The sequence below is a fragment of the Odocoileus virginianus genome, chromosome 29 (assembly GCF_023699985.2).
Source record: "Odocoileus virginianus isolate 20LAN1187 ecotype Illinois chromosome 29, Ovbor_1.2, whole genome shotgun sequence".
Lineage (NCBI taxonomy): Eukaryota > Metazoa > Chordata > Mammalia > Artiodactyla > Cervidae > Odocoileus > Odocoileus virginianus.
This window is the reverse complement of record NC_069702.1, coordinates 2,246,240-2,267,842: the sequence shown is the minus strand read 5'-3', so window position 1 is coordinate 2,267,842 and position 21,603 is coordinate 2,246,240. Positions and strand designations below refer to the sequence as shown.

General features: G+C 43.5%; 1 protein-coding gene across 4 annotated transcripts in view; it reads left to right on the top strand.

Moving 5' to 3' along the window:
• Positions 1–21,603, top strand: part of LNX1 (ligand of numb-protein X 1) — a 194,577-nt gene that overhangs the window by 89,279 nt on the left and 83,695 nt on the right. Inside the window, exon 1 of one of the 4 annotated variants that reach the window (XM_020911318.2) lies at positions 5,565–5,917. The exons of the other annotated variants lie outside the window; for them this stretch is intronic. Coding sequence (XP_020766977.2) covers positions 5,826–5,917 — 92 coding nt within the window. The 5' untranslated portion in view covers positions 5,565–5,825. Of the gene's footprint in view, positions 1–5,564; positions 5,918–21,603 lie in introns of those variants that run through there. 4 annotated transcript variants of the gene reach the window in all.

Below are 21,603 nucleotides of genomic sequence, written 5' to 3'. Positions count from 1 at the left end.
CCTCAGAGCCCTTCACCCTCCCCGTCAGCAGCCCTCGGTGGCGAGGGAACTCTCAGGGCAGGTGTTGGGCCTCCACGCTTGCTGTGACTCCACACTTCAGCTTGCTAAGTAGGTTAAAACCAACATTTCCAAAAATACATTGAATGTGTTAGTCATCAAATGCTTAATATACACTTCCTTGCCTCCTGCTCCCTAAGCATTTTACTGGCCAGGATTCAGAATCTGGAGCTAATCTGGAACGTGACTCCAGGGCCCTCTTGGGCCCGGGGCTAGTGACCAGTTCAGTAGATTATCTCTTCCTCGTCTTAGAAGAGGTTAAGATTAAGGCACTACTCCCGCTGGAGTCTCTTAAAGTAGGAAGACTCAAAAAAAAAAAAAAAAGTAGGAAAACCCAGAGGTTACCAGGAAGCCGGTGTTTTCCTTACTTTCTGATATGAGGCCTCCAGGCTGGTGGCTGCTTGTATGGAAGTGTTGTCATATGTTTGTACTAGAAGATAAGTTTATAAATTTTGCATTCTTCATTTCAGTATTTAAAATATAATGGGTTAAAAATATTTTCTTTGACTGATGGTACTTAGATAACTATAAAGTAGGCAGGCTAAAAATCAACCTAAAATGGAGAACTTCACTGTAATTCTGGTTAAGAACTACGGGGAGACCAACGTGGATCCACATGTCCTTCCAGGGGGTCCTAGAGAGCTAGCAACCCTGGGCTTCATGGGAAGCTTCCTACATAGGTTTCTCCACCTGTGCAATGGGAATTTATTTCTGTTGACTCCTTGAATACTAAACTCTTGCAGAAATGAGTCACATTTAGAAAGTTTCCATTGTCCCTTTAGTAAAGAACCTGTGTTCGAGAACTGTTTCCGCAAGGCCTCTGTTCACGGCCTGTCTGGAGGATCGTGCATGCTACGGTTATCGGGGATGCTGCCTGTTTTTCTGCAGAATTTATGTCATTTGTAAACATTGTCTTACTACTTCAGACCCTGGGTTGAGTATAAATCCTAAAGTAAAGCATGTAGGGGCAACTGTGGGTGTGCATGACTGGCTGGACCAGCAATGACTTGGGTGACTAATTTTAACTTCAGACTGGAGAGTTCTTCTATGGGAGTAAGTCTAAGCATGTGAGCTGATGTTTGGAATCTTCTGGATAATTCTGTTGTCCTCTGCTCTTAGATGCTTGTGAACTCCCATCACATGGGTCTAATATAAAGAATTCCCATGAGAGTGATGGGCTTGTTAAGTGCAATGACAGACTCCCCAACCAAGGGATATTGGCAGTGGGCGAAGTTGGGGCCCAGCAGAGGGCCAATTCAATGCACCTCTCTTGGCCCAGACTGGCAGTGAGAGGGTGTGTGGAGGTGAAGCTTTTACCTCCTTGATCCTGAGTGGGAATTTTCTTAGTCTCAAGACTACATCTTTATTTTGCAGTATCATTCTCTGCATACATAATATTTATCAACAATCCACAATAGGCCAGGCCCAGAAAGAAAGAAAAATCTATATAAGCCACAATTTCTGCCTCTGAGAAAATGACCTCTGAAAGGTAGAAGAGAGAATTTGAAAACACACACATGTTGAGTTCATGGGACAAGCCACTTGCCCTCAAGTTTCTCTCTCATGGAAGATAATAAAAACGTGAGACAGTAAAGCTGACCCCCTTCAGTATTTACTTAGCACAAACAAAGAGCTCATTGTTCAGTGTTTTGAAAACAGTCCTGAGTGAAGATGTGATGGAATTGGCACACCTGACTGGAGACTCTGTAGGGTTATTTTCTTGATTAAACCCAACGTCCTGGAAATTTCTTCCCCAAAGACCTACACTGGAGCCTCTCCTGACCTTTTCTTCTATCAGGGGCCCTTCTCTGTCGTTGTTCAGTTGCTCAGTCGTGTCTGACACTTTGTGACCCCATGGACTGCAGTGCGCCAGGTTTCCCTGTCCTTCACTGTCTCCTAGAGTTTGCTCAAACTCATATCCATTGAGTTGGTGATGCCATCCAACCATCTCATCTTCTGTGGTCCTCTTCTCTTCCTGCCCTCAATCTTTCCCAGCCATCAGGGTCTTTTCCAATGAGTTGGCTTTTTGCATCACGTGGCCAAAGTATTGGAGCTTTAGCCTTAGCATCAGTCCTTCCAATGAATATTCAGACCCTCCTCTGTACCATGTTCCATAAACACAGACTCAGCTAGCTGCCTACAGAGCAGGGAAGGGTTTACTGCCAGAGTGAAGGACTAGGGACTATTACCCTATGGAAAGGTGGGCAAGTAACAAGTCTCATTGGTCATTTTAGCCTGGCTTAACATCTCTACTCTGACTGTGCTTAACATGCATCCTTCACATGACTTTCCAACCCTGAACCCACTTTCTCCTGGCCCTGCCTAACTGAGAGCTGTTCTTTTAGTTCTCCTGGGCACAGAAGAGATGAGGCAATTTTCTGTCTTTGTTTTTGAGAGAACCATTGAGCATCCATCAGATTATGCTCCAAGTAATTCTTTAGAGAAACCACATTCTCCTAGACACTCATTCCCAGAAATCTTCCTTACCTTTTTCCTTGGTTCCTGGGCATTTATTATCCATCCATACACATGCTCCACCCCTGCCATCACTCTCATAAAGTTTGAAGTCTGTTTTTGCTAATTTGCCTGTGATCAAGAAAGACTATTCCAAGAAATGGTCTCTTTAACTGAGTTGAATTCTCTTTCATTCAACAGATATTTATTGAGCATCTACGATGTTCTAGGCACTGTGGTGAGGATACAGTAGAAAACAGGACCAATAGCTCCTGCACTCAAGGAGTTCCCTGCTTAGTGACAAGAAAAAAAGACAAGAAAACTGGAGGTGATTGATGATTGGTGATGTCTGAGCTGACATTTAAGGGTAAAGAGGACTCAGAGCTTGGAGCAAGGATTAGGGTTAAGACTCTACTGTTTATAGCAATCCATGACCATGTGAAAGTAGGATTTTATTCCCAAAAGATATTAGATAGGACTACATCTGAGGATGGGTAATAAAAAATTCAAGTTATGTTGATCTAACTATGTAGAAGTTTCCTTTTTCTCATTTAGCACAAAGTTTGGGGCTGGGAAGCCCACAGCTAGTATGATGTTGCCATCAGGAATCCAGGCTCCTTCTGCTTTTCAATTAGCATTCATCCTCATGATCATTACCTCATGGCCTCAAAATGGCTACTCAAGCCTCAGCATCACATCCAAGTTCCAGGCAAAAAGAACCAGGCATCAAGGGCAAAATGCAATGTACAAACTAAGACTCCCTCCTTTAAAGAGCTTTCTAGGCTGCGTCACCCAGTAATTTCTTCTTATACCTCACTGGCCAGTGGCGTATTACATGGCTGCCTGTCTGTGGAGAGGCAAAGTGCATCACCACCATAAACAAAACACAGGTGCTCTTAAAAAGAAGAAGATGAGATTCAATATTGAATAGGAAACCAGCTGTTTTTGCAAGAGTGACAGAAACAATAAAAAACAATACCCTCATTTTTATATTGCATCATATCCATTAAGGCATCTTATCCTTTTGAAATGCAAGTGAAAGTCAGACATCTTTCTTTTTAACAGAGACTTGGAGAAGCAATCTGACCTGCTCAAGATCATCAGAAATACAATCCAGCACACTCTGAAGCCTATAGTCTATGTTACATACGATGCTACTTATGAGTTGCGCTCTATACAGTAGATCCTGGACATTCAAGATGATCATGTCCCAGGACTCTGTGAAACTCTGTATTCAGGAAAAGACTGAGCAGGAAGAAAGAAGGGCCAGGATGAGAACAGCAAAGCCTCTTGGAAATAGATGCTGATCTGCCAGCCAGGCTCATCCACAATTATTAGTAGCTATTAATAACAACATTTACAACAACAGCTCATGCAGTCCTTTGTTCTTACAGGCATTATTTCATTCCACCTTCATAACAACACTGTGAGCTAAGCATACTATTGTTGTCTTTACAAAGGAGGATACGGAAGTTCAGAGAGATTAAGCAACATGCCCAGTGTCACACAGCTCATTTATGGCAGAGTTAGGGTTCAGAGTCAAGCCTGTTTGATGACAGCATCTAAATTCCAAACCTAACTTCCTTTTTTATGCTCTTCACAGACTCTGTCTCTCTTGCATACCAGAGAAAGGGAGTGGAATTCAAATTAGGACCTCAAAAGAACTATAGATGCCATGCTTTATCAAGGTTGTGTATCCCAGATCTAAACTGTAGAAGTGAAATCTGTACGTCCTCAGGGTCTACTGTAGTTAAAGCCTTTTAGCGCTGTCAAAGATGAAGGCAAATCTCTGACGCCAGTTTCCTGTGTGTGTGTGTGTGTGTGTGTGTGTGTGTGTGTGTGTAAGTCACTTCAGTCATGTCCCACTCTTGTGACCCCATGGACCGCCAGGCTCCTCTGTCCATGGGATTCTCCAGGCAAGAACACTGGAGTGGGTTGCTATTTCCTCCTCCAGGGGATCTTCCCGACCCAGGGATTGAACCATGTTTCTTATGTCTCCTGCATTGGCAGACACATTCTTGACCACGAGCACCTGCATTTGGGGTCATCCTGTAGATTTTCCTTAGTCTTCTTCCTGTGAAGTGGAGTTTGTTGTAAATGCCAGGTTCTGGTTAATGTAACTATCTTTTTGAGCCATTTCTATTAAGATTTGGGTCTTCAGTTACTGAAATGGACTTTCATCTTCTTAAATATGAACTAGAAGGAGAGGAATCTGAGGCTTCTATGGCATTCCAGAGCTTAGGCATGCAAAGAAGCCCTCTTGTTAAGACAGGTAGTATGGTCTGGAATCATAGATCTCAAAGGTGGAAGAGATGCTGTGGTCCAGCCTTCACAGAACTAAGGAAATAAGGCATTATTAGCTTCGTTTCAAAAATGAGATGACTGAGGCTCAGAGCTTCCATGAAATGCCCAGAATCCTGCAGCTAGTGTCAGAGCCTAATTCAGTTACTCCAGGGAGCAGGAGGAATGGAATAACTTTTCTTCTTACAGATCAGGAGTCTGTATACACTGTTTTTAAAGAACTTCATGTCTGTCTGTTGAGGCTTTTGGTTAGTCTCAGAGAGAATGACACAACCTATTCTGTCATAGGGACAGTTTTCAAAATTAACAGGGAAGACATCACTTCCCTTACCTCTGTCTGTGTGGTCAGGACATTGACAGGTGACTTACCTTAAGTACATATTCTAAATATACATGGAGAGGTGGAGCTGGTTCCTATTAACATTCCTGTGCAACAATATCCAAAGACTTACTTTGAGCGCAGCTCTTAGCCTCTGTTCCAAAGATGCTGATTTCATCTCTGTTCAAAGATGCTGTTCAAAGATGACTGTCTTCCTCCAGTCAAGCTGGAGGACAGCTTCTGAGTATCTGCTTGTTCACACAGTGGGCTCTGCGTGTGCCGTGTTCATGCCCTCTTCCAGCACAGATTAGCTTCCAGCCCGACTGCTCCTGGCCAGTGATGTAAATGTACCAGCTGCTTCCTGAGAACCAGTCGGCATTCTGCAGGAGGGGCAGGTCCCTTTCCCAGGCATCAGCCTGCCTGCTCTCAGCCTAACCCTCTTGCCAACGTTGGTGGGTCCCTCCGTTCTCAGATCTCCCCATCTGAGAATCAGAGCACCACACAGTCCTCTTACGAGCCTGTGATTTATCAACGCAGCGCCAGCTAAGGGCTCTGAGCCTGATTCTCTATGACTGCTGATTGTGGGAACATGGCAAGTGTTGTTTAAAGGGGCGGGCTGGGCTGGGCCCCTGCCACTGACGGACAGAGAGAAGGTGGCTTGTGGGGGGAGAAAGAGCTGCACCCTGATCGGAAAATGAAGGCGCTTCTGTTGCTGATCCTGCCTTGGCTCAGCCCTGCCAACTACGTTGACAATGTGGGCAATCTGCACTTCCTATACTCAGAACTGTGAGTCCCCCTCTCACTGTGCCTGCCTGTGTCTGGGTGTGGGGTGTCGGGGGTGGGACCTGAGTCCGTCCTTGGGCCGGCATGTCAGCTTAGAGGGATAAATTCCACATCCACTAGATGCACTTGGACAAAACATCCTGTCAGTAGTTTGAAGTCGCGTGCTTAGCGGTCTGTGACTTAACAGAGAAACACCATCTTACTGATGCGGTGCTTTCCCAACAAGGCATTTTTTTTCCCTGCATCTGTGCCAACACTGCTTTCTTCCTTTCTTTTTTTTTTTTTTGATACTCTGCTTTTTCTCAATAGATGCTTCTTCACTTCCCTCCATAAATAGAACCAAAGGACTGTTAAGAACAGAAGCTGTGTGTACAGACCTGAAGTCTCTATTGGACATTTCTAGTTATAAACAGATATTATCCTTTTTTTGAGACAATCGGTCTCCAATCCTGAAAACACCAAGAGTGTCAATATGGGGGCAAGATAGCCCTATATGTAAAAAAATATACACCCTTTTTGTTTTTATTTTTGATAATTTTTATGCATCTGAAAGCAGAAGAACCCTGTACTGAATACCTGTATTCCTATCACCTAGATATAATGATTAGCATTTTGCCAATTTTGCCTCATTTGTTTTACTTTTTATGGAAGTGATTTGGAGTAGATTGCAGTCATCATAACATTTTACCTCTAAATATTTCATTATGCATCTCAAAAAAAAAAAAAAGACATTTTCCTCCATGACCTATGTTCATTTTGTAAGAGGAAATGACTCACATCCCTGATCTTTACAGTGATATTTTTCAGGCTGTTTTTGTTAATAAGCTTTGAAAAAGGATTGCAGGCTGATGTGGACAGCTTCTAGCAATCAGATGAAAAGTGTTGTGGTGTGTGTCTCAGTGTTGGGAGTATTTACAAAAATGTAGTTCTCAAAAATGAGTTCTCTGTACTCACCAGACAGGTAAAAATAGCAAGAGTTGCTTCTTTATAAACTAGAGTTGGGGTAGGGGGCAAATGAAAAGAGGGACTCTAAATAGAGTCCAGACATCCCAGAATAGAAAAGCTTGACTGGTCAGATTTAGGTAGAGATCCTCTCATGTTTAGATATAACCAGTGCCTCTGTTATAGTTAGGCAGACTGATCAATTTGCCCAGCACAGCAGATGCTCAATAAATGCTCCAGAAGTAGAGGAGAGAATAAATGACCTGGGTCTGTGAAGGACATTCATTTTGAGGACTCTTCGTTTTGAGGACTCTTGAGGACTCTGGTCCTACCTTATTGGAAGGTAAACCCAGTTCACCTTGGATAAGAAGGTTCATAGAGAAAGTATCTGGCTTAAGCCTGAATAGTAAGCATCTCTGGGGTAATAATGACATTGTGGAAGCTTTTCTGGAAAAACAAACGATGGCAGATTTAATTGGGATTATGGAAAAGCCCCTTCCTCTCTCATGATGGATGCTGAAGCCATCTCTGAAATCTAATGCCAGAAAGCTTTCCTCCCAACCCTTTCCACCTGCATCTCTCCACCCCCCACCCCCATCTGCTATCCTTGTTATTTGCTGTATTAGTTTCCCAGAGCTGCTGCAACTAAGTATATACAAGACAGCGCAGATTTATTCTCTCACAGTTCTGAGGGCTAGGAGCTTGAAATTAAGGTGATAATAGGGCCACACTCTGTGAGGGCTGTGGGGGAGAATCCTTCCACACCTCTCCCAGCTTCTGGGGACTCCAGGCATTACTTGGCTTCTGGCTGCATCACTTCAGTCTCTTCCTCCATCTTCACACAGCCTTCTACAGTTTGTGCTCTCCAGTTCTAAATCTTCTTCCCCTCTTGCAAGGATACATGTCACTGGATTCAGGACTCATCTGGATAATCCAGATGATCTTGAGAACCTTAGTCTCATTGCATCTGTAAGACTCTTTATCCAAATAGGGTCACATTCACAGGTTCTGGGTGGCATGTTTTTAGAGGCCACCATTCAACCCATGTCGGGTCCTAATGAGGAACGTTTCCATTGAGTTACTTTCCATTTATAGCCTAATTAAAGGAAGGCTCTTCATACTGGCTTACAGTTTTCTTTTCCACAAATGCATGAATCAAAGGCAACTTTTCTGAGTGAATTCAAGCTAGCCACCTTTTCTGAATGTGAAGCAATCCAGGAGGCGTGATATGAGGAAATTATAAATATCACATTCCTGTACTGATTTGATAGAACTTTCTTGGAAGCTCCCAGTTCTGTGCAGCTGTTACCTGATGCTGCTAGTGATAAGGAACTAATCAGTGAATTAATGACATGTTTCAGGTACTGGGGCTTCCCTTGTGGCTAAGCTAGTAAAGAATCCACCTGCAATGCAGTTCAGGTACTGTGGCAGGTACTGGAAGGAATATACAGGCAGTAAAAAATTAGTCACAGCACCTGCCCACAAGGAGTTGAGGATTTAATTGAGAAGATAAAACATATAGATAAGAAATATAAACAATGATCTAAGACATAAAGGTGTAAGTCTTCAGACAGTAGGTTAGGTAACCAGTTGAGAGGAGGAGGAGATTGTGCATTTTGGTGAAATTGATCAGGAAAAGCTTGGCAAGAAGATGGGGGCCTGAGCAGGAACTTGAAGTAATTAGGGAAGAATTAGGCAGAATCAAAGAGAACGACAGAGAAATGTTTCAGGCAGAGTCCGTTGCACAAGAAAGGATAAGAGGTGGCTATGGTTATCAGCAAAGGTTAGAAAACAAGTGCGAGCTGTGAGTGGCACTGGAGGTGGGTCTGCTTAGAGTTCTCGGCCCTGGGGCCGCAGGGTGGTGAGATGCTCCTGTCGGCCACGGGGATCTCAGAGGTGGAGTGCATTAACCAGGCTTCTTCAGACACCCTTGTCTGGGCTTTGGCGTCCAGGCCTTGGGTGAAGCTTGCCCTGTGTCCTGAGCCTCCAATCACTGAACTCCTTCTGGATTTTCCTTTCTCTCTGACACCAAGACTCCCTCAGCCTGAGTCCTCTTCCCTAGCATCCCAGCTGGAAAACTGGAGTTAATCCAGTAAATGGATTCAAATTTAAGATGTGGCCCCCAGGGGTCTCAAACTCAAATGCCTAGAGGAACCAGGCAGGAGTTATCTAAACATTTGAATCATTCAGATCTAAGACTACAGGAACACCTGAGGCATCCAATAAACTGCTTAGAAAATAAACATACAAATATATATGCATATGTATACATATAAACATATATGAAAAGAAATTGAAAGTGAAGTCACTCAGTTGTGTCCGACTCTTTGCAAACCCATGGACTATAGCCTACCACACTCCTCTGTCCGTGAGATTTTCCAGGCAGGAGTACTGGAGTGGGTTGCCATTTCCTTCTCCAGAGGATCTTCCTGACTCAGGGATTGAACCCTGGTCTCCTGCACTGTAGACAGATGCTTTACGTCTGATCCACCAGGGAAGTCCCATACACATATACATGCATATATAATGTCAGGGGAGTGTGTGATTTCCTTCGTTCTGTCTCATCACATCAAAAATTTGAAGCGACGGGCGTTAAAGCCCTCGGACAGGCCGTGTCACAGCTCTCAGCTCTTGGACAGACCGTGTTACAGCTCAGTTTTATTTAGAAAATAAAAGGAAAATACATCCTCGAGGCATGAGGGCATGCCGACCTAAAAGACATGAAGAGAAGAGAAGAGAGAGCCCCGGCCCTTTGGCTCCTCTCTTTATATGTTGTTCCTCCCCCGGGCCTGCCCTATGTAAACTGGTATAGCCAGGAGTGCTGTTTGTTCTACCTGAGGTCCTCACTCGAGTCCTCTGACCTTTCTTTGTTCTATTTTCACTGGCTTTCCCCCTCCTGTTCTTTTAGCCACTGCCATTCTGGACTCCTTTTTCCTATTCTAACTACCTAACATATAATATACATATTATGTATACAGGTTTGATCCCTGGGTTTAGAAGATTCCCTGGAGAAGGGAAAGGCCACCCGCTCCAGTATTCTGGCCTGGAGAATTCCATGGACTGTATAATACATGGATGGGGTCGCAAGAGAGTCAGAGAGGACAGGGCAACTTTCACTTTCATATATATGTAAACATGTATATGTATACATAATAATAACATATATATTATGTATAGCATACATAATATATAAGGTAAACATGTATACAGGCTTGATGCTGTTTTAGTTGCTAAGTCATGTCCTATTCTTTTGTGACCCCATGGACAGTAGCCCACTAGGCTCCTCTGTCCATGGGATTCTCCAGGCAAGAATACTGGAGTGGGTTGCCATTTCCTCCACCAGGGGATTTTCCCCACCCAGGGATCAAACCCATGTCTCCTGCATTGGCAAGCGGATTCTTTACCACTGAGCCACCGGGGAAGCCCATAGATAGTGGCTAAAAGGCATTCAAATTCAACTTAACTCCAAATGAAAACACCTGTGTCCAATCCCACAGACACTTCTGCCTGCCTGGTTTGGCCTTGAGGGCCCAGAGTTTATGACCCCAGGCAGCTCCTTCTTTAAACATTTCCATCAGCACCTGTTGACATGACCCAGAGGAGAGAGAATTCCGTAGAAGAAGCCGAAAACCAGGGTGTTTAGTATAAAGGAGTCCCAGTCAGAGAATAGGGGGCAGAGAGCCGAGGATTGCTCTTGGGGTCTACAGAAAGCCTGCCAAAAGGATCAAGGGCAGTGCTTTCTTTCATAAGCCCTCACCCCCAGACTCGCATGAACTCTTTCTGAACTTTCTAAACGCCCAAGCAAATTTAAGAAATATACTTTGAGTTTCACACACATGAGCACGGGTCCAGCCTTAAAGTCTTTCTGGGTCTATTTACAGCTTCATGCATGTCCAGACTTATAGGTGAAGTTCTTGGAGCAGTGAGGGTTCTGAGGACCACCCACATAACAACTGAGGGCTGATTTTTTTTTTTTTTTAACTTTAAAATGCAGATGGTCAGGCTCTAAATCAATTCCCTAAAACAAAAGTCTTGGGTGGAGTGCATCCATTTTTATTCTCAAGTTCCCCTTAATTCTTATGAAGCCTATCCTATTTTTATTCTTAACAAACAACTCCCCAAGTGATCCCTTTGGGCATTACAATTGAAGAACCCTTAGTTCCAGCTCAGGTATCAACTCACCCTGGCATCCTGTGAAAGTCATCTCCCCGTCCCTCTGCGCTCCTCTGTGGTGTATCCTCCACAGCGTCCCATCCACTCTGCTCTGCCTGGTGAGTCCTAAGAAGGAGGGCTGGTTGAGAGTTGTTTATGTCTGAACACCCAGCTTCTGCACAGTATAGGCTCAAACTGAACTAAATGAAATGAATTCGCCAGTTCCATGACAAGTTGTCTGTATCTCAGGCTTTGCAGAAAGCAGCCCTGGACCTGAGTAACTGAAATGGCTGCTGCTGCTCAGGTTAATAAATCTCCTGTGGGTTTTGTAACATTTCTTTCAATATTTTGTTTAGCAAAAATCCCAAGGAGAAACTTTAGAGTTGGGGGTGGTGAAATGATGAAATGAATTTTACGATACACTCCCAACTCTCAAAAGCTATTTACAGAAAATTGAAAGTTTTGTCATCTTTCCCCAACCATTCAGATTCTATCTCCTGTAGTGTCTGAAAACAGTTCTCACTTTGTATCATATTTTGGTGGAAGCTGTGTTTATGCTTGTGGTGTAGAGTCTGAGTGAATTTCCAGCAGCTGGAGCCCTATTCTTCAAAGCAGGTAACTGTCCTTTGTTTGAAAGATGAAAGTATCAGTGAGGCAGCTAGGCACTGTCCTCCAGTGGGGGATAACTGGTCCCTAAAACTGGTGCTATGCTATTGCCATGGGGCTTCTCAGGTTGTCAGGAAATGCTGGCTGTCTTTCTCACTTACAGTCAAATATTCTTGGTTTGGAACTGGCATCACTAGAAACAGAATCCATGCCCATATCTGGAGGGAGAAATTGCACTCTTTCCCGACCCCTCAGAGAGAGTAGCTCTAAACAGGGACGGTTTATTCCCCCTGGAGTCTTGTGCTCGGGAAATTAAAATGCATGACTCCAGTTTTGCAACCTGAATCATTTAAGGCTATGGAAGGATGTCTCTGGAGAAGCTGCCAAGAGCAGCAGGAGTTCTGAGGCGGCCCTGTGTGTGTCCTTCTGGGAAGTGGGCTAGGGCCTGGGAGTCAGAGACGCAGAACACCGACCACGTGTCTCAGGTCCAAGGAGCCCAGCCACCCTCTGCAGAACTTCCTCTGACAAACTTGCAAAACACACCTCTGACAAACTGCAGTCTTCCTTGGGGTTCACAGACCAATAAGAGCCTTAAATCACACCCCGCTGGGCATCCTGGGCTTTCAGAGGTTTTGAGATGGTTTGCCCTGGTCCAACTTCTCCATTTTCCTTTCTTTAGGGAAAGGTCGTGTGGCAGCACTGGCCTCCTCCCTGCTGGCTTCAGCCAGACTTGGCCATGAGCTGCACAGCCCGGGGAAGCATCTTTTCCAAAGGCTTTGTATGAAGCAGAGGTCCACACAAGGCATATCGAGACTGTTGCTGTTGGACTCTTCTTCGTGTGAATGAGGAGGAAGAGGGCTGAGGGAGAGAAGGGCAGTAGAATGACCTCAGCATCCTTTTCCTCCTCACTTCATTTGCACTGTGTTAACGACTCCCAGCAGTTTCCAAGTTTAAACCAACAGAGTGAACTCCATGGGCTTGCCAGGAGATGCTTTCCAAGTTAAGTCTCAAAGAAATGATTTCTTTTTCATCAAAATTGAAAACAAACAAACAAAAAAACCTTCCGATCTCTGGATTTTTCTCCTCCTATGTTTTGAGAATCCAAGATGAAGTTTCGATTAGGATGTAGAAGCAAGGAGGTAGCGTTTACAGAGGAAATGGGGTGAGGTGGAGAAATCCTACTCCAGTAGAGGGGAGCGAGGTCCATTCTGGGGGAGTGGAGCCAGAGTCCATCTGTGTTCAGTGACTCAGTGTCTTCCAAAGCATTGCACCTCAGCACATGTCTAATAGGGCATTTCCCCTTAAACCTACAGCTTGTGTATTTGGAGGGAGATTGAAGCTGCATGTTCCTGATTCATTATACTCAACTCGTCAAAATGGTGCTTTGTAATGATGCTTTGTCCAAAGAGCCTAGTGATCCTGTTTAATGGTCTTATTTTTTTTCTCCTTGAGAATCAACAAGTCCTTTTTTGCCAGCAGAAAAGCAACATCAGTCCCAAATCATTTACTCCCTGATCTAAAATGCCCAACTCAGGGGCTTCAAGGTACCACTCTGGTGCTCGGTAAATTGTCTGCTTTTCTTGATGTCACTTAACTATGTCAGGTAGTTGAAAGACAGGGGATTTTTTTTTTTTTTTTTAATATCGGGCCTCACTGATTTCTTCATGTTTGGTTGATTTTTGTTTTAAAATTCTTCGCTTTTTATAATGAAAATCTCAGTGTAAAAGTAGAGTATAAGGAATCCCCATGTACATTAACACCTATCTCCAATAATTAATAATTCATGGCTATCTTTTTTCATCTATACCATCTTTTGAAGCAAATCTCAAACATCATAGTTCATCTGCAGATGTCTTAGTGCTTATCTCTAAAGAATACAGGTTCTTAAGAAATGTAGCCATAATATTAATGTCTCACAAAACAACCATAATCCCTTAATATCAAAATGCAAGTAGTTTAAATATGCAATCAGTTCAGCACTTCCCTGTTGCCTTGGAAAACTCCAGATACCAGGTTAGTAGCTAAAAAAAAATACAGCAATTATTTAATTTACTGTAAAGTTGAAGGAAATGTAAAGAAGACAATTGTTACATCCAGAACATGGAACGATCGTATGAATTCAACCAAGATGGGTATTTTTGATGACTTTGTCACCAGAAGCTTTAAGAGGGGGAACTTAAAGAGGATTGGGCAGTATCTTCTCCTTAAAGTGATAATCTCCCAACTTTTTTCATCACAGTGTTAGTCACTCAGCCATGTCCTATTCTTGGCAACCCCATGGACTGTAGCCTGCTAGGCTCCACTGTCCATGGGATTTCCCAGACAATAATACTGGAGAGGGTTGCCATTCCCTTCTCCAGGGGATCTTCCCAACCCAGGAGTCAAACCCAGGTCTCCTGCACTGCTGGCAGATTCTTTACTGTGTAAGCTACCAGGGAAGACCCTTTTTCATCACAGACCTATAGCAATACATTCCAGGCAAGAATACTGGAGTGGGTAGCCATTCCATCCTCCACGGGATCTTTTCCACCCAGAAGTTGAACCCAACTCTCCTGTATTGCAGGCAGGTTCTCTACCATCTGAACTACCAGGGAAGCCCTTACCTATCCTGTATTGTGTTGTGCTAAGTTGCTTCAGTTGCGTCCAACTCTTTGCGACCCTGTAAAACCCTGACAGGCTCCTCTGTCCATGGGATTCTCCAGGCAAGAACAGTGGAGTAGGTTGCCATTTCCTTCTTCAGGGGATCTTCCTGACCCAGGGGTCAAACCCACACCTCTTATGTCTTCTGCATATGTATGATTATTTACAAATTGTATACATGTATTAATGTGTTATATCCATTATAAGACATACAAAAATGCTGTTAAAGGATCAGAAAATTCTGCATAAGAGTTCTATTATAGTCCCTCACATTCCTCACGGGTATCATCACTTTGGCGACTACCGCGGAGGAACAGCAGGCTCTCAGGACTGGTTGGCATCAGAACACAACCCCTTCATTAAAGTAAACAGGGGAAATTTCCCACTGCCAGTCTGTGGGATTGGCCTTGGAAGGAATAGGGCAGGAAATGGCCCGTTTCTGCAAGCCAACAAAAACTTGCAGGCCAAACAACCAGACAACTTTTCTCCTAGTTATTTCCCCATTTTCAATCACCATTACTTCTTCTGCATGGCCCATGTGGACCCTACTCTCCTCCAGATGCCTCTATCCTGAACAACACCTGCTTTCATAAACATTGGGTCTGGTAGCAGTGGGGGGTGGAGGTGGTCCATGGTTGTTAAACCTGAAGCATTTAGAGGAGTCCTCTTTAAAAAAACCAGAATCATGAATTCATACTGGCTAGGTCCCTGGTGAGGTCTTGGAAGGACTCATGCATGCCTTCAGCTGGAATCATCAGTCTTACAGTAACAACTGCCCCCCACCCCCCTCCCATGCGTGAGTGCTGAAATACCAGCTGTGTGTCTGTGTCCCCTTCCCCTCCCCATTTCTCACTGTCTTTTAGTTCCCTGTAGAACAAGCTCTGGGAATTCCGGTGCCCCTCTAAGCCCACTCCTCCTGTGTTTTAACCCCCACATATCCAGAGCTAGAACAGTCTTCCTGATGATCTGTGGGCTGAGGGAGAACTTGTGGCCCTTCTCCACTGTCTTCCTTCATAATCAGTTCCACCCAGAAGAGTCAGGGAGAGGCCTGGGCCCCAAGACCTTTGCCACCCTGAGAATCTTAATGAAGTGGCCCACCACTGAAAAGTTGGAGGTAAGATAACTTGGTGATTAAAGCCACACACTCTGCAGTCAGACTCAGCTTCCTATTCAGTCTCTGCCAGCTGGGCAAACTTAGGCAAGTTACTTAGCCTCTCTGAGCTTTTCTCCTCTATAAACGAGGGTAGTGACACCTATCTCACAGATCACGAATTTTGAATCCAACTATATAAAACATTTAGTACAGTTCCTGGTACCTAGCAAACCCTTAAGTTACGGATTTTATTAGTAGTAATACAGTAGTTATAAGAACTTCTCATCAATTCTAAGATAATTCTTAATGTAAGAGCTGCCTGGGTCTTCTAATGACACTGTACAGAGATAATGGGTAGTGCTTTTTTTTCTATTTCTGTAAAATAATGCTATACCTACAACAGATGAAATCTTTAATGAAATTTGATAATAGCTAAACTTCATCCAGGATGAGCAGGGATGGGCTGAGATCAAGAAAGTGGAGTTACTGAAAGGACACATTCCCTCCTTTCATCCCTCCCTCTCTGAAGACTTAGCTCAGACAGGGATGACTAGTGTCTCTAAAACCTGGGGAAGCACCGAAGCCATCTGTCAGTGGACAAGGGCCCTGCCTCCCACACCGCTCCGCGGGTCCTCGGCTCTGAACTGGCTCCTGCGCTTCCTCCTCCCCAGAGTCATTCTTCCCCACTTAGCTCCTTGTCTTGTAACCTTGACATTGCAGCTCCTACTTCTCCTTTCCTCTTTCCTACCCATCTTCCCCCTTTCCTAATTTGCAGAGGAAGCCTGGATCCAGCATGGTTCTTGGCTGGAGGAGTCTGTGGCCCAGAGTCATATTTTTTTTCCTAGCCAAAGGGGGCTGTGGAAATGATCCAATCTGCCCACTTTGTAGGAATTCACCCAGATAACTCAGTCCTACCAGTAACAAGCTATGTGACCTCAAACATGATGTTTTGGGGGAAACAATGTTAATGCATTCATTATTTTAATTTTTCCTCAGGAAACAGTAAAACTGGAGTTAGTTGTTAAAATTTAACTAACCGTTTTAGACAAAGCAATGGCATAGATGTGATAAAAATGATACATGTGACTATGCACATCACCTTTAAGGAGTGAGTGACTTCTGAGGGCATATGACCACCCAGGCATACTCAGCATTATTGTGGGACTTCCTTGATCAGTTTTGTACAAATGCAACCTGAGGTCCTTAGACAAAGATAAAGCTTCACATCGGAATATGGCATTCCAAGGATTTTCATATAATCCCAAGGGTCTCATATACAAGGGATGGCAGCAGAGAGACAGGGTGGAGCCCAATCACAAAGCAGTCACAAGCTTCAGTTTGCAGTGATTAAAACCATAGCTTCAGAAGGTACTCAAATCTGAATTTAGGTTCTGACCTGTCACTTACCAGCTGTGTAACCTTGGATAGATTACTTAACCTCAGCTAGGCCCCAGGTTTCTCATCCTTAATCAGAGTTTTTAATAAGTACCTAACCCCTGGGTTAAAAATTAAATATATGCATGAAGCACTTAGTAGATGCTTGGAGCATTCCAAGGACACTATAAACATTTGCCATGGTGATGATAACCTAGCTCATTTGAACCTCATAGCAAATGTAATGACTCCGCATCTTATTGATGAGAAAACTAAGCTTCATTGAGGTTAAGGAGGTTCTCCTAGAATACAGGCATTCTGATTCAAGGGCCGAGGCTGCTTTTCTACTGCATCTCCCCTTGTTTCCATGGAGATGGCGTTGCTGAGATGTGTCTGCATCTCCCCTTGTTGCCATGGAGATGGCATTGCTGAGATGCATCTTGGGTTGCTCCAGACCTTTACAATTCATTACCACCAGGTTGGGGAACTGAGATGGATTCAGAACCCAAAAAGTCAATTGCTTTGTAGATGACACCTTTCTGAGTGAGTTATTTGAGTAGTTTCTCTGGCCAGTTGTGCTGAAGATAGAGCTTTCCAGCACTCACAACTATTTTTGCCACTGGAGTAGGCATAAGAGGGCAGACTACAAGTGGTCCCAAAGACGTCCTTTAAAGTGGTCAGCCAAAAATGGTTTTTGGCCCCATAAGTTAATTGATGATAGATTAAAGAGGATCAAAGGGATTCTGCTGCAAATGCATCTGGAATAACCCTTCCCTCCAAGATGCTGCTGCAGTTTTCGTAGAAAAACATCTGGGCACCATCAAAAGTAGAAGTCCCCTCCGTCCTCACTCCCTCTATGAGACAAACCCTGTGCAGGTCATATAGCATTATGGTCTTGATCGTGGGCTCCAGAAAACCAGACAGACCCCGGCCCTGTCATTCACTATGTGTGGAGGCTTCAGGCAGCTGCCCTAACCTTCAAGATCACTCTTCTGGAGTGAGTGGGGACTACAGCCCCAGCAACGTGCCTGCCACATGAGCATCACAACCAATGTTAGCTGTTAGGCTTTGGGCTTTTCTACTCTAAAGGCCAACTTCTTCACTTTATGCACATTTTTCTCTTTTCAAAAGAGGAATGGTGTTGGTGTCTGATTACTGAAGGCTCCTTGCTGACGAGGTACCCCTCTTTTGGTCTCGTTGGATGCTAGTCAGGACAGCAGCCCAACCCCATCAGGGGATCATATTTCCTTTAATATCATGAAAGAATGACTCAACCCCTAAGAGGTACTGACTCTCCAAGAGAAGCCCCCAGACACTTATAGTCAGCTTCCGAGAATTAATTGGTCCAAGTGGCAACTAGACAAGAATGGTAACTAGGGCTCAAATACAGGACTGGGGAGCATAAAGGAAAGGAAGAGAAAGTGTTCTCTTTAACTCAGCATCATTTCCTTACAAAAGAACCAACAACTTAGATTATTCTGTGGGAAAAGAGTCTGTTTGTTTGTTTAATCCCTGTTCAGTTTCTTGGCATCTGTAAAGAAAGCATCAGGGCAATGAATTGACTTTCTTCACCTGAATTTTCTCAGTTTCTCTGCACATTCGTCCATCCCCTCCTACTTTCTCGGTGTGGATGACAGAGACCAGTGGTCTGGTTCTCCTTCAGATTCTTTATTTAATATTTAACAAAAGCAGGGAGTTTCTATTAATAACAGTACCTTACAGAAACTGTCTGCTTGGCCCCGTAGACATAAATTAATATTCTGGACAAATCTAACAGGACATTTCCTATTCTTCTGTTCAGCATTTTGTTTTATAAGTGTGATTTTTTTCCTAACTAGGCACCTTTAATAGATGAATTAGTGTGCATTTAGGTAATAAAAAGAAAGCGTTTGTTCCTGAGAAGTGTATAATTTAGTAACAAATATTTATTGAGTACCTGTAAAGTATCAGACATGTTTGAGACTAGAGATTCTTTAATAAACATATATTCCAGCGAGAGGGCAGAAAGCAAGCCAATATATAGCATATCAAATAAAAATAAGTGGTATGAAATAGAGGAGCATCTCCATACCCTGTTTGGTTGATATAAGAAGGTTTTTCTTACATAAAAAGCATAGCACTTGAGCAAAATCAGGAGGTGTAGGTGGGGCAAGGTGTGAGGGTATCTGATGTTGGGATGAGCAGGGGTTTTGGAGTCGAGCTACGCTGTTTGCAAGCCCCAGACCTGACACTTTCTAGCTCTGCGTCTCCTTATGTCCTCCTTTGTCCTCAGCTTTGTCCTTTGCGTCTCCTTTGTCCTCAGCTGTCTCATCTGTGAAATGGGAGTGGAGAGGCCTGCCGCACAGAATTCTCTGCTGACTACTGACTGACTGCTCAGTCAGTGAGACCCACGGAAAAGGAGCTGGCATCTGGGTGGGATCGGGAAATGTGACTTCCTGCTGCTCCCGCTTTCACCTTTTCTGGATTATTCCTCAATGAGGGTTGGTGGAGGGCAGTTACCTGGTTAAAGCTTGCTCTGAGTCATATCCTCTGAATATAGTTTTCAATGCAATCTCAAATACCAATGACCTCCCTCTCCACACACATTTTTCTTTTTTAGATTACTTTTTGAAATCACATACATATTTAATTAAGAAACTAATAATGCAATAATACTCAAATAGAAAGGAAGCATATGTTCAATTATCATGTTCCGTGTTTCAGAGAAGAGGCATTAAGGATTTATGCCATAAGTTTATTTACAAACCTATCTAGGATGCTGAGATTAAGTTTTATCCCTTTTTTATTTTATTTTATTTTATCCCTTTTTTTAAAAAAAAATATTGCACCTCTTAACATACTCCTCTTCATATCTGTCTCATGGATTATTTTTTAAGCAGTTGATGTCTTACTATAACTGGAGGAGGGCATGGCAACCCACTCCAGGATTCTTGCCTGGAGAATCTCCATGGATAGAGGAGCCTGGTAGGCTACAGTCTATGCAGTCACAAAGAGTCAGACACAACTGGAGCGATGTAGCCAGCAGCAACAGGCAGGTCTTACTATAAAGAAAGGTGGAGCAGATCCAGACCCAAGGAGCAAAGTCATCATAGCTAGTAACCTCCACTTGTTTTCCACTGCAAATGGTATATTCATCCCTGGACCCTCCTCACAGTGGCTCCTCAGAGGCTGTGAACCTCCGGATGCCCTGTACCAACATAGCACTGTTAGAAGCTCTGCGAAAGATGCAGACTGAAGGCGGAAGAAACAGTGGCTGCAGGCCAAGCGCTCCTTTCCTCACCACCTTATTTCCCCTTTAATTTTTTTTTTTTTTTTTACCATTTTAACTTTTTGCTTTATATTGGAATATAGCCAATTAACAATGTTGTGATAGTTTAGGTGGATAGGAAAGGGACTCAACCTACAAATACATGGATCCATTCTCCTGAAAACTTTTCTTCCATCCAGGCTGCCACATAACATTGAGCAGAGTTCCTGGTGCTATATGGTAGGACCTTGTTCTCACATCCTCATTCTTAATCAGTATGAATTTATGTTTAATATTCTCATCCCTAAATTATGTTGTTTTCTAAATTTCTCCAGCCTGTTTGTATCTGTTTCCAGTGGATTCTCTCTTTGCAGATGTGTCTGTGTCTAACCTAGTTTATTTTTTTTCTTGCTCCTCTCTCATATTTTCCATGGCTCTCCCCACCAGAGTATCATCCATAAATTCTGTGACACCCCATCCTGGGTCATCCATCAGGGTACTGACTGAGACTGATGTGGTGGCAGATTGTTAAGACGTCCTCTGAAACATGTCCCTGTGACTGGGCTTAATACCATGTTTGTGTGAGATTTCTGTCCATCTTAAGCCTCCCTTCTGAATCCTCAGGCTAATGGTGAAATCTTAACTGAGACCCTGCATGTTCATGCACCTTAATGTCCCCCTCCTCATCCCTTTGCATTCTTAATTACAAGAATGTGTCAAAGTCGTCAAGATAAGCTCAAGTTCATCTACAGTCATCTAAATGCAGACGTTGTTATATTCATCTCTGCTATTCTGAACCTCCCTAAATATGTTTATTCTGGCCTTCCCAGGCGACTCAGTGGTAAAGAATCTGCCAGCAATGCATGAGACCCAGGTTCAATCCCTGAGTCGGGAAGATCCCCTGGAGAAGGTAATGACCACCCACTCCGATATTCTTGCCTGGGATATCCCCGGGAAAGAGTAGCCTGGAGGGCTACAGTCCATGGATCACAAAGAGTCGGACACGACTTAGGGACTAGACAACAACGACAACATTTATTCCACAGCTTTTACAACCAGCAATTGCGTGTATCATACACTAATTTTCCACTACCCTTTCCTTCTGTTTTCTTTCTACATTACTGCCACATGTTGTTGGTCTTTTTCCAAGCTTCTGACATCCCCCTGTGTGCAAGGTAATTTTTCAGAAATAATTATTCATCTTTACTGCACCATTGTTCAGTAAGCATATTAGTCAAAGTCTTTTATTCCCTGGGGCTGTATGTCATCTGGAGCAGCTGATGTGTGTGTGTGTGTGTGTGTGTGTGTGCCTATGTATGTGTGTGTATGTATGTGTGTATATATGTGTGTACGTGTGTGTGTGTGTGCACGCCAAATATTCCTTTGCCTAATTTTTTCTTGTCCAAACTTCTCTGCTTAAGCTTAATTCTTCAAATTTTTATTTATACTTATTTGTACTTATAAAGATATCTTTAAGGAGTTTAGCATTTCATGTGTTAACATTTTCCTTTCAGTGTTTGCCTCTTTTAAAAACTTAGATCTGTGTTCTTTCAAGCTTCTTGGCCTGTTTTTTTATGACTCAGGGTGAGCTTACAGATTTTAAAGCTATTGCTAAGTATTAAATCCTCCTGTTTC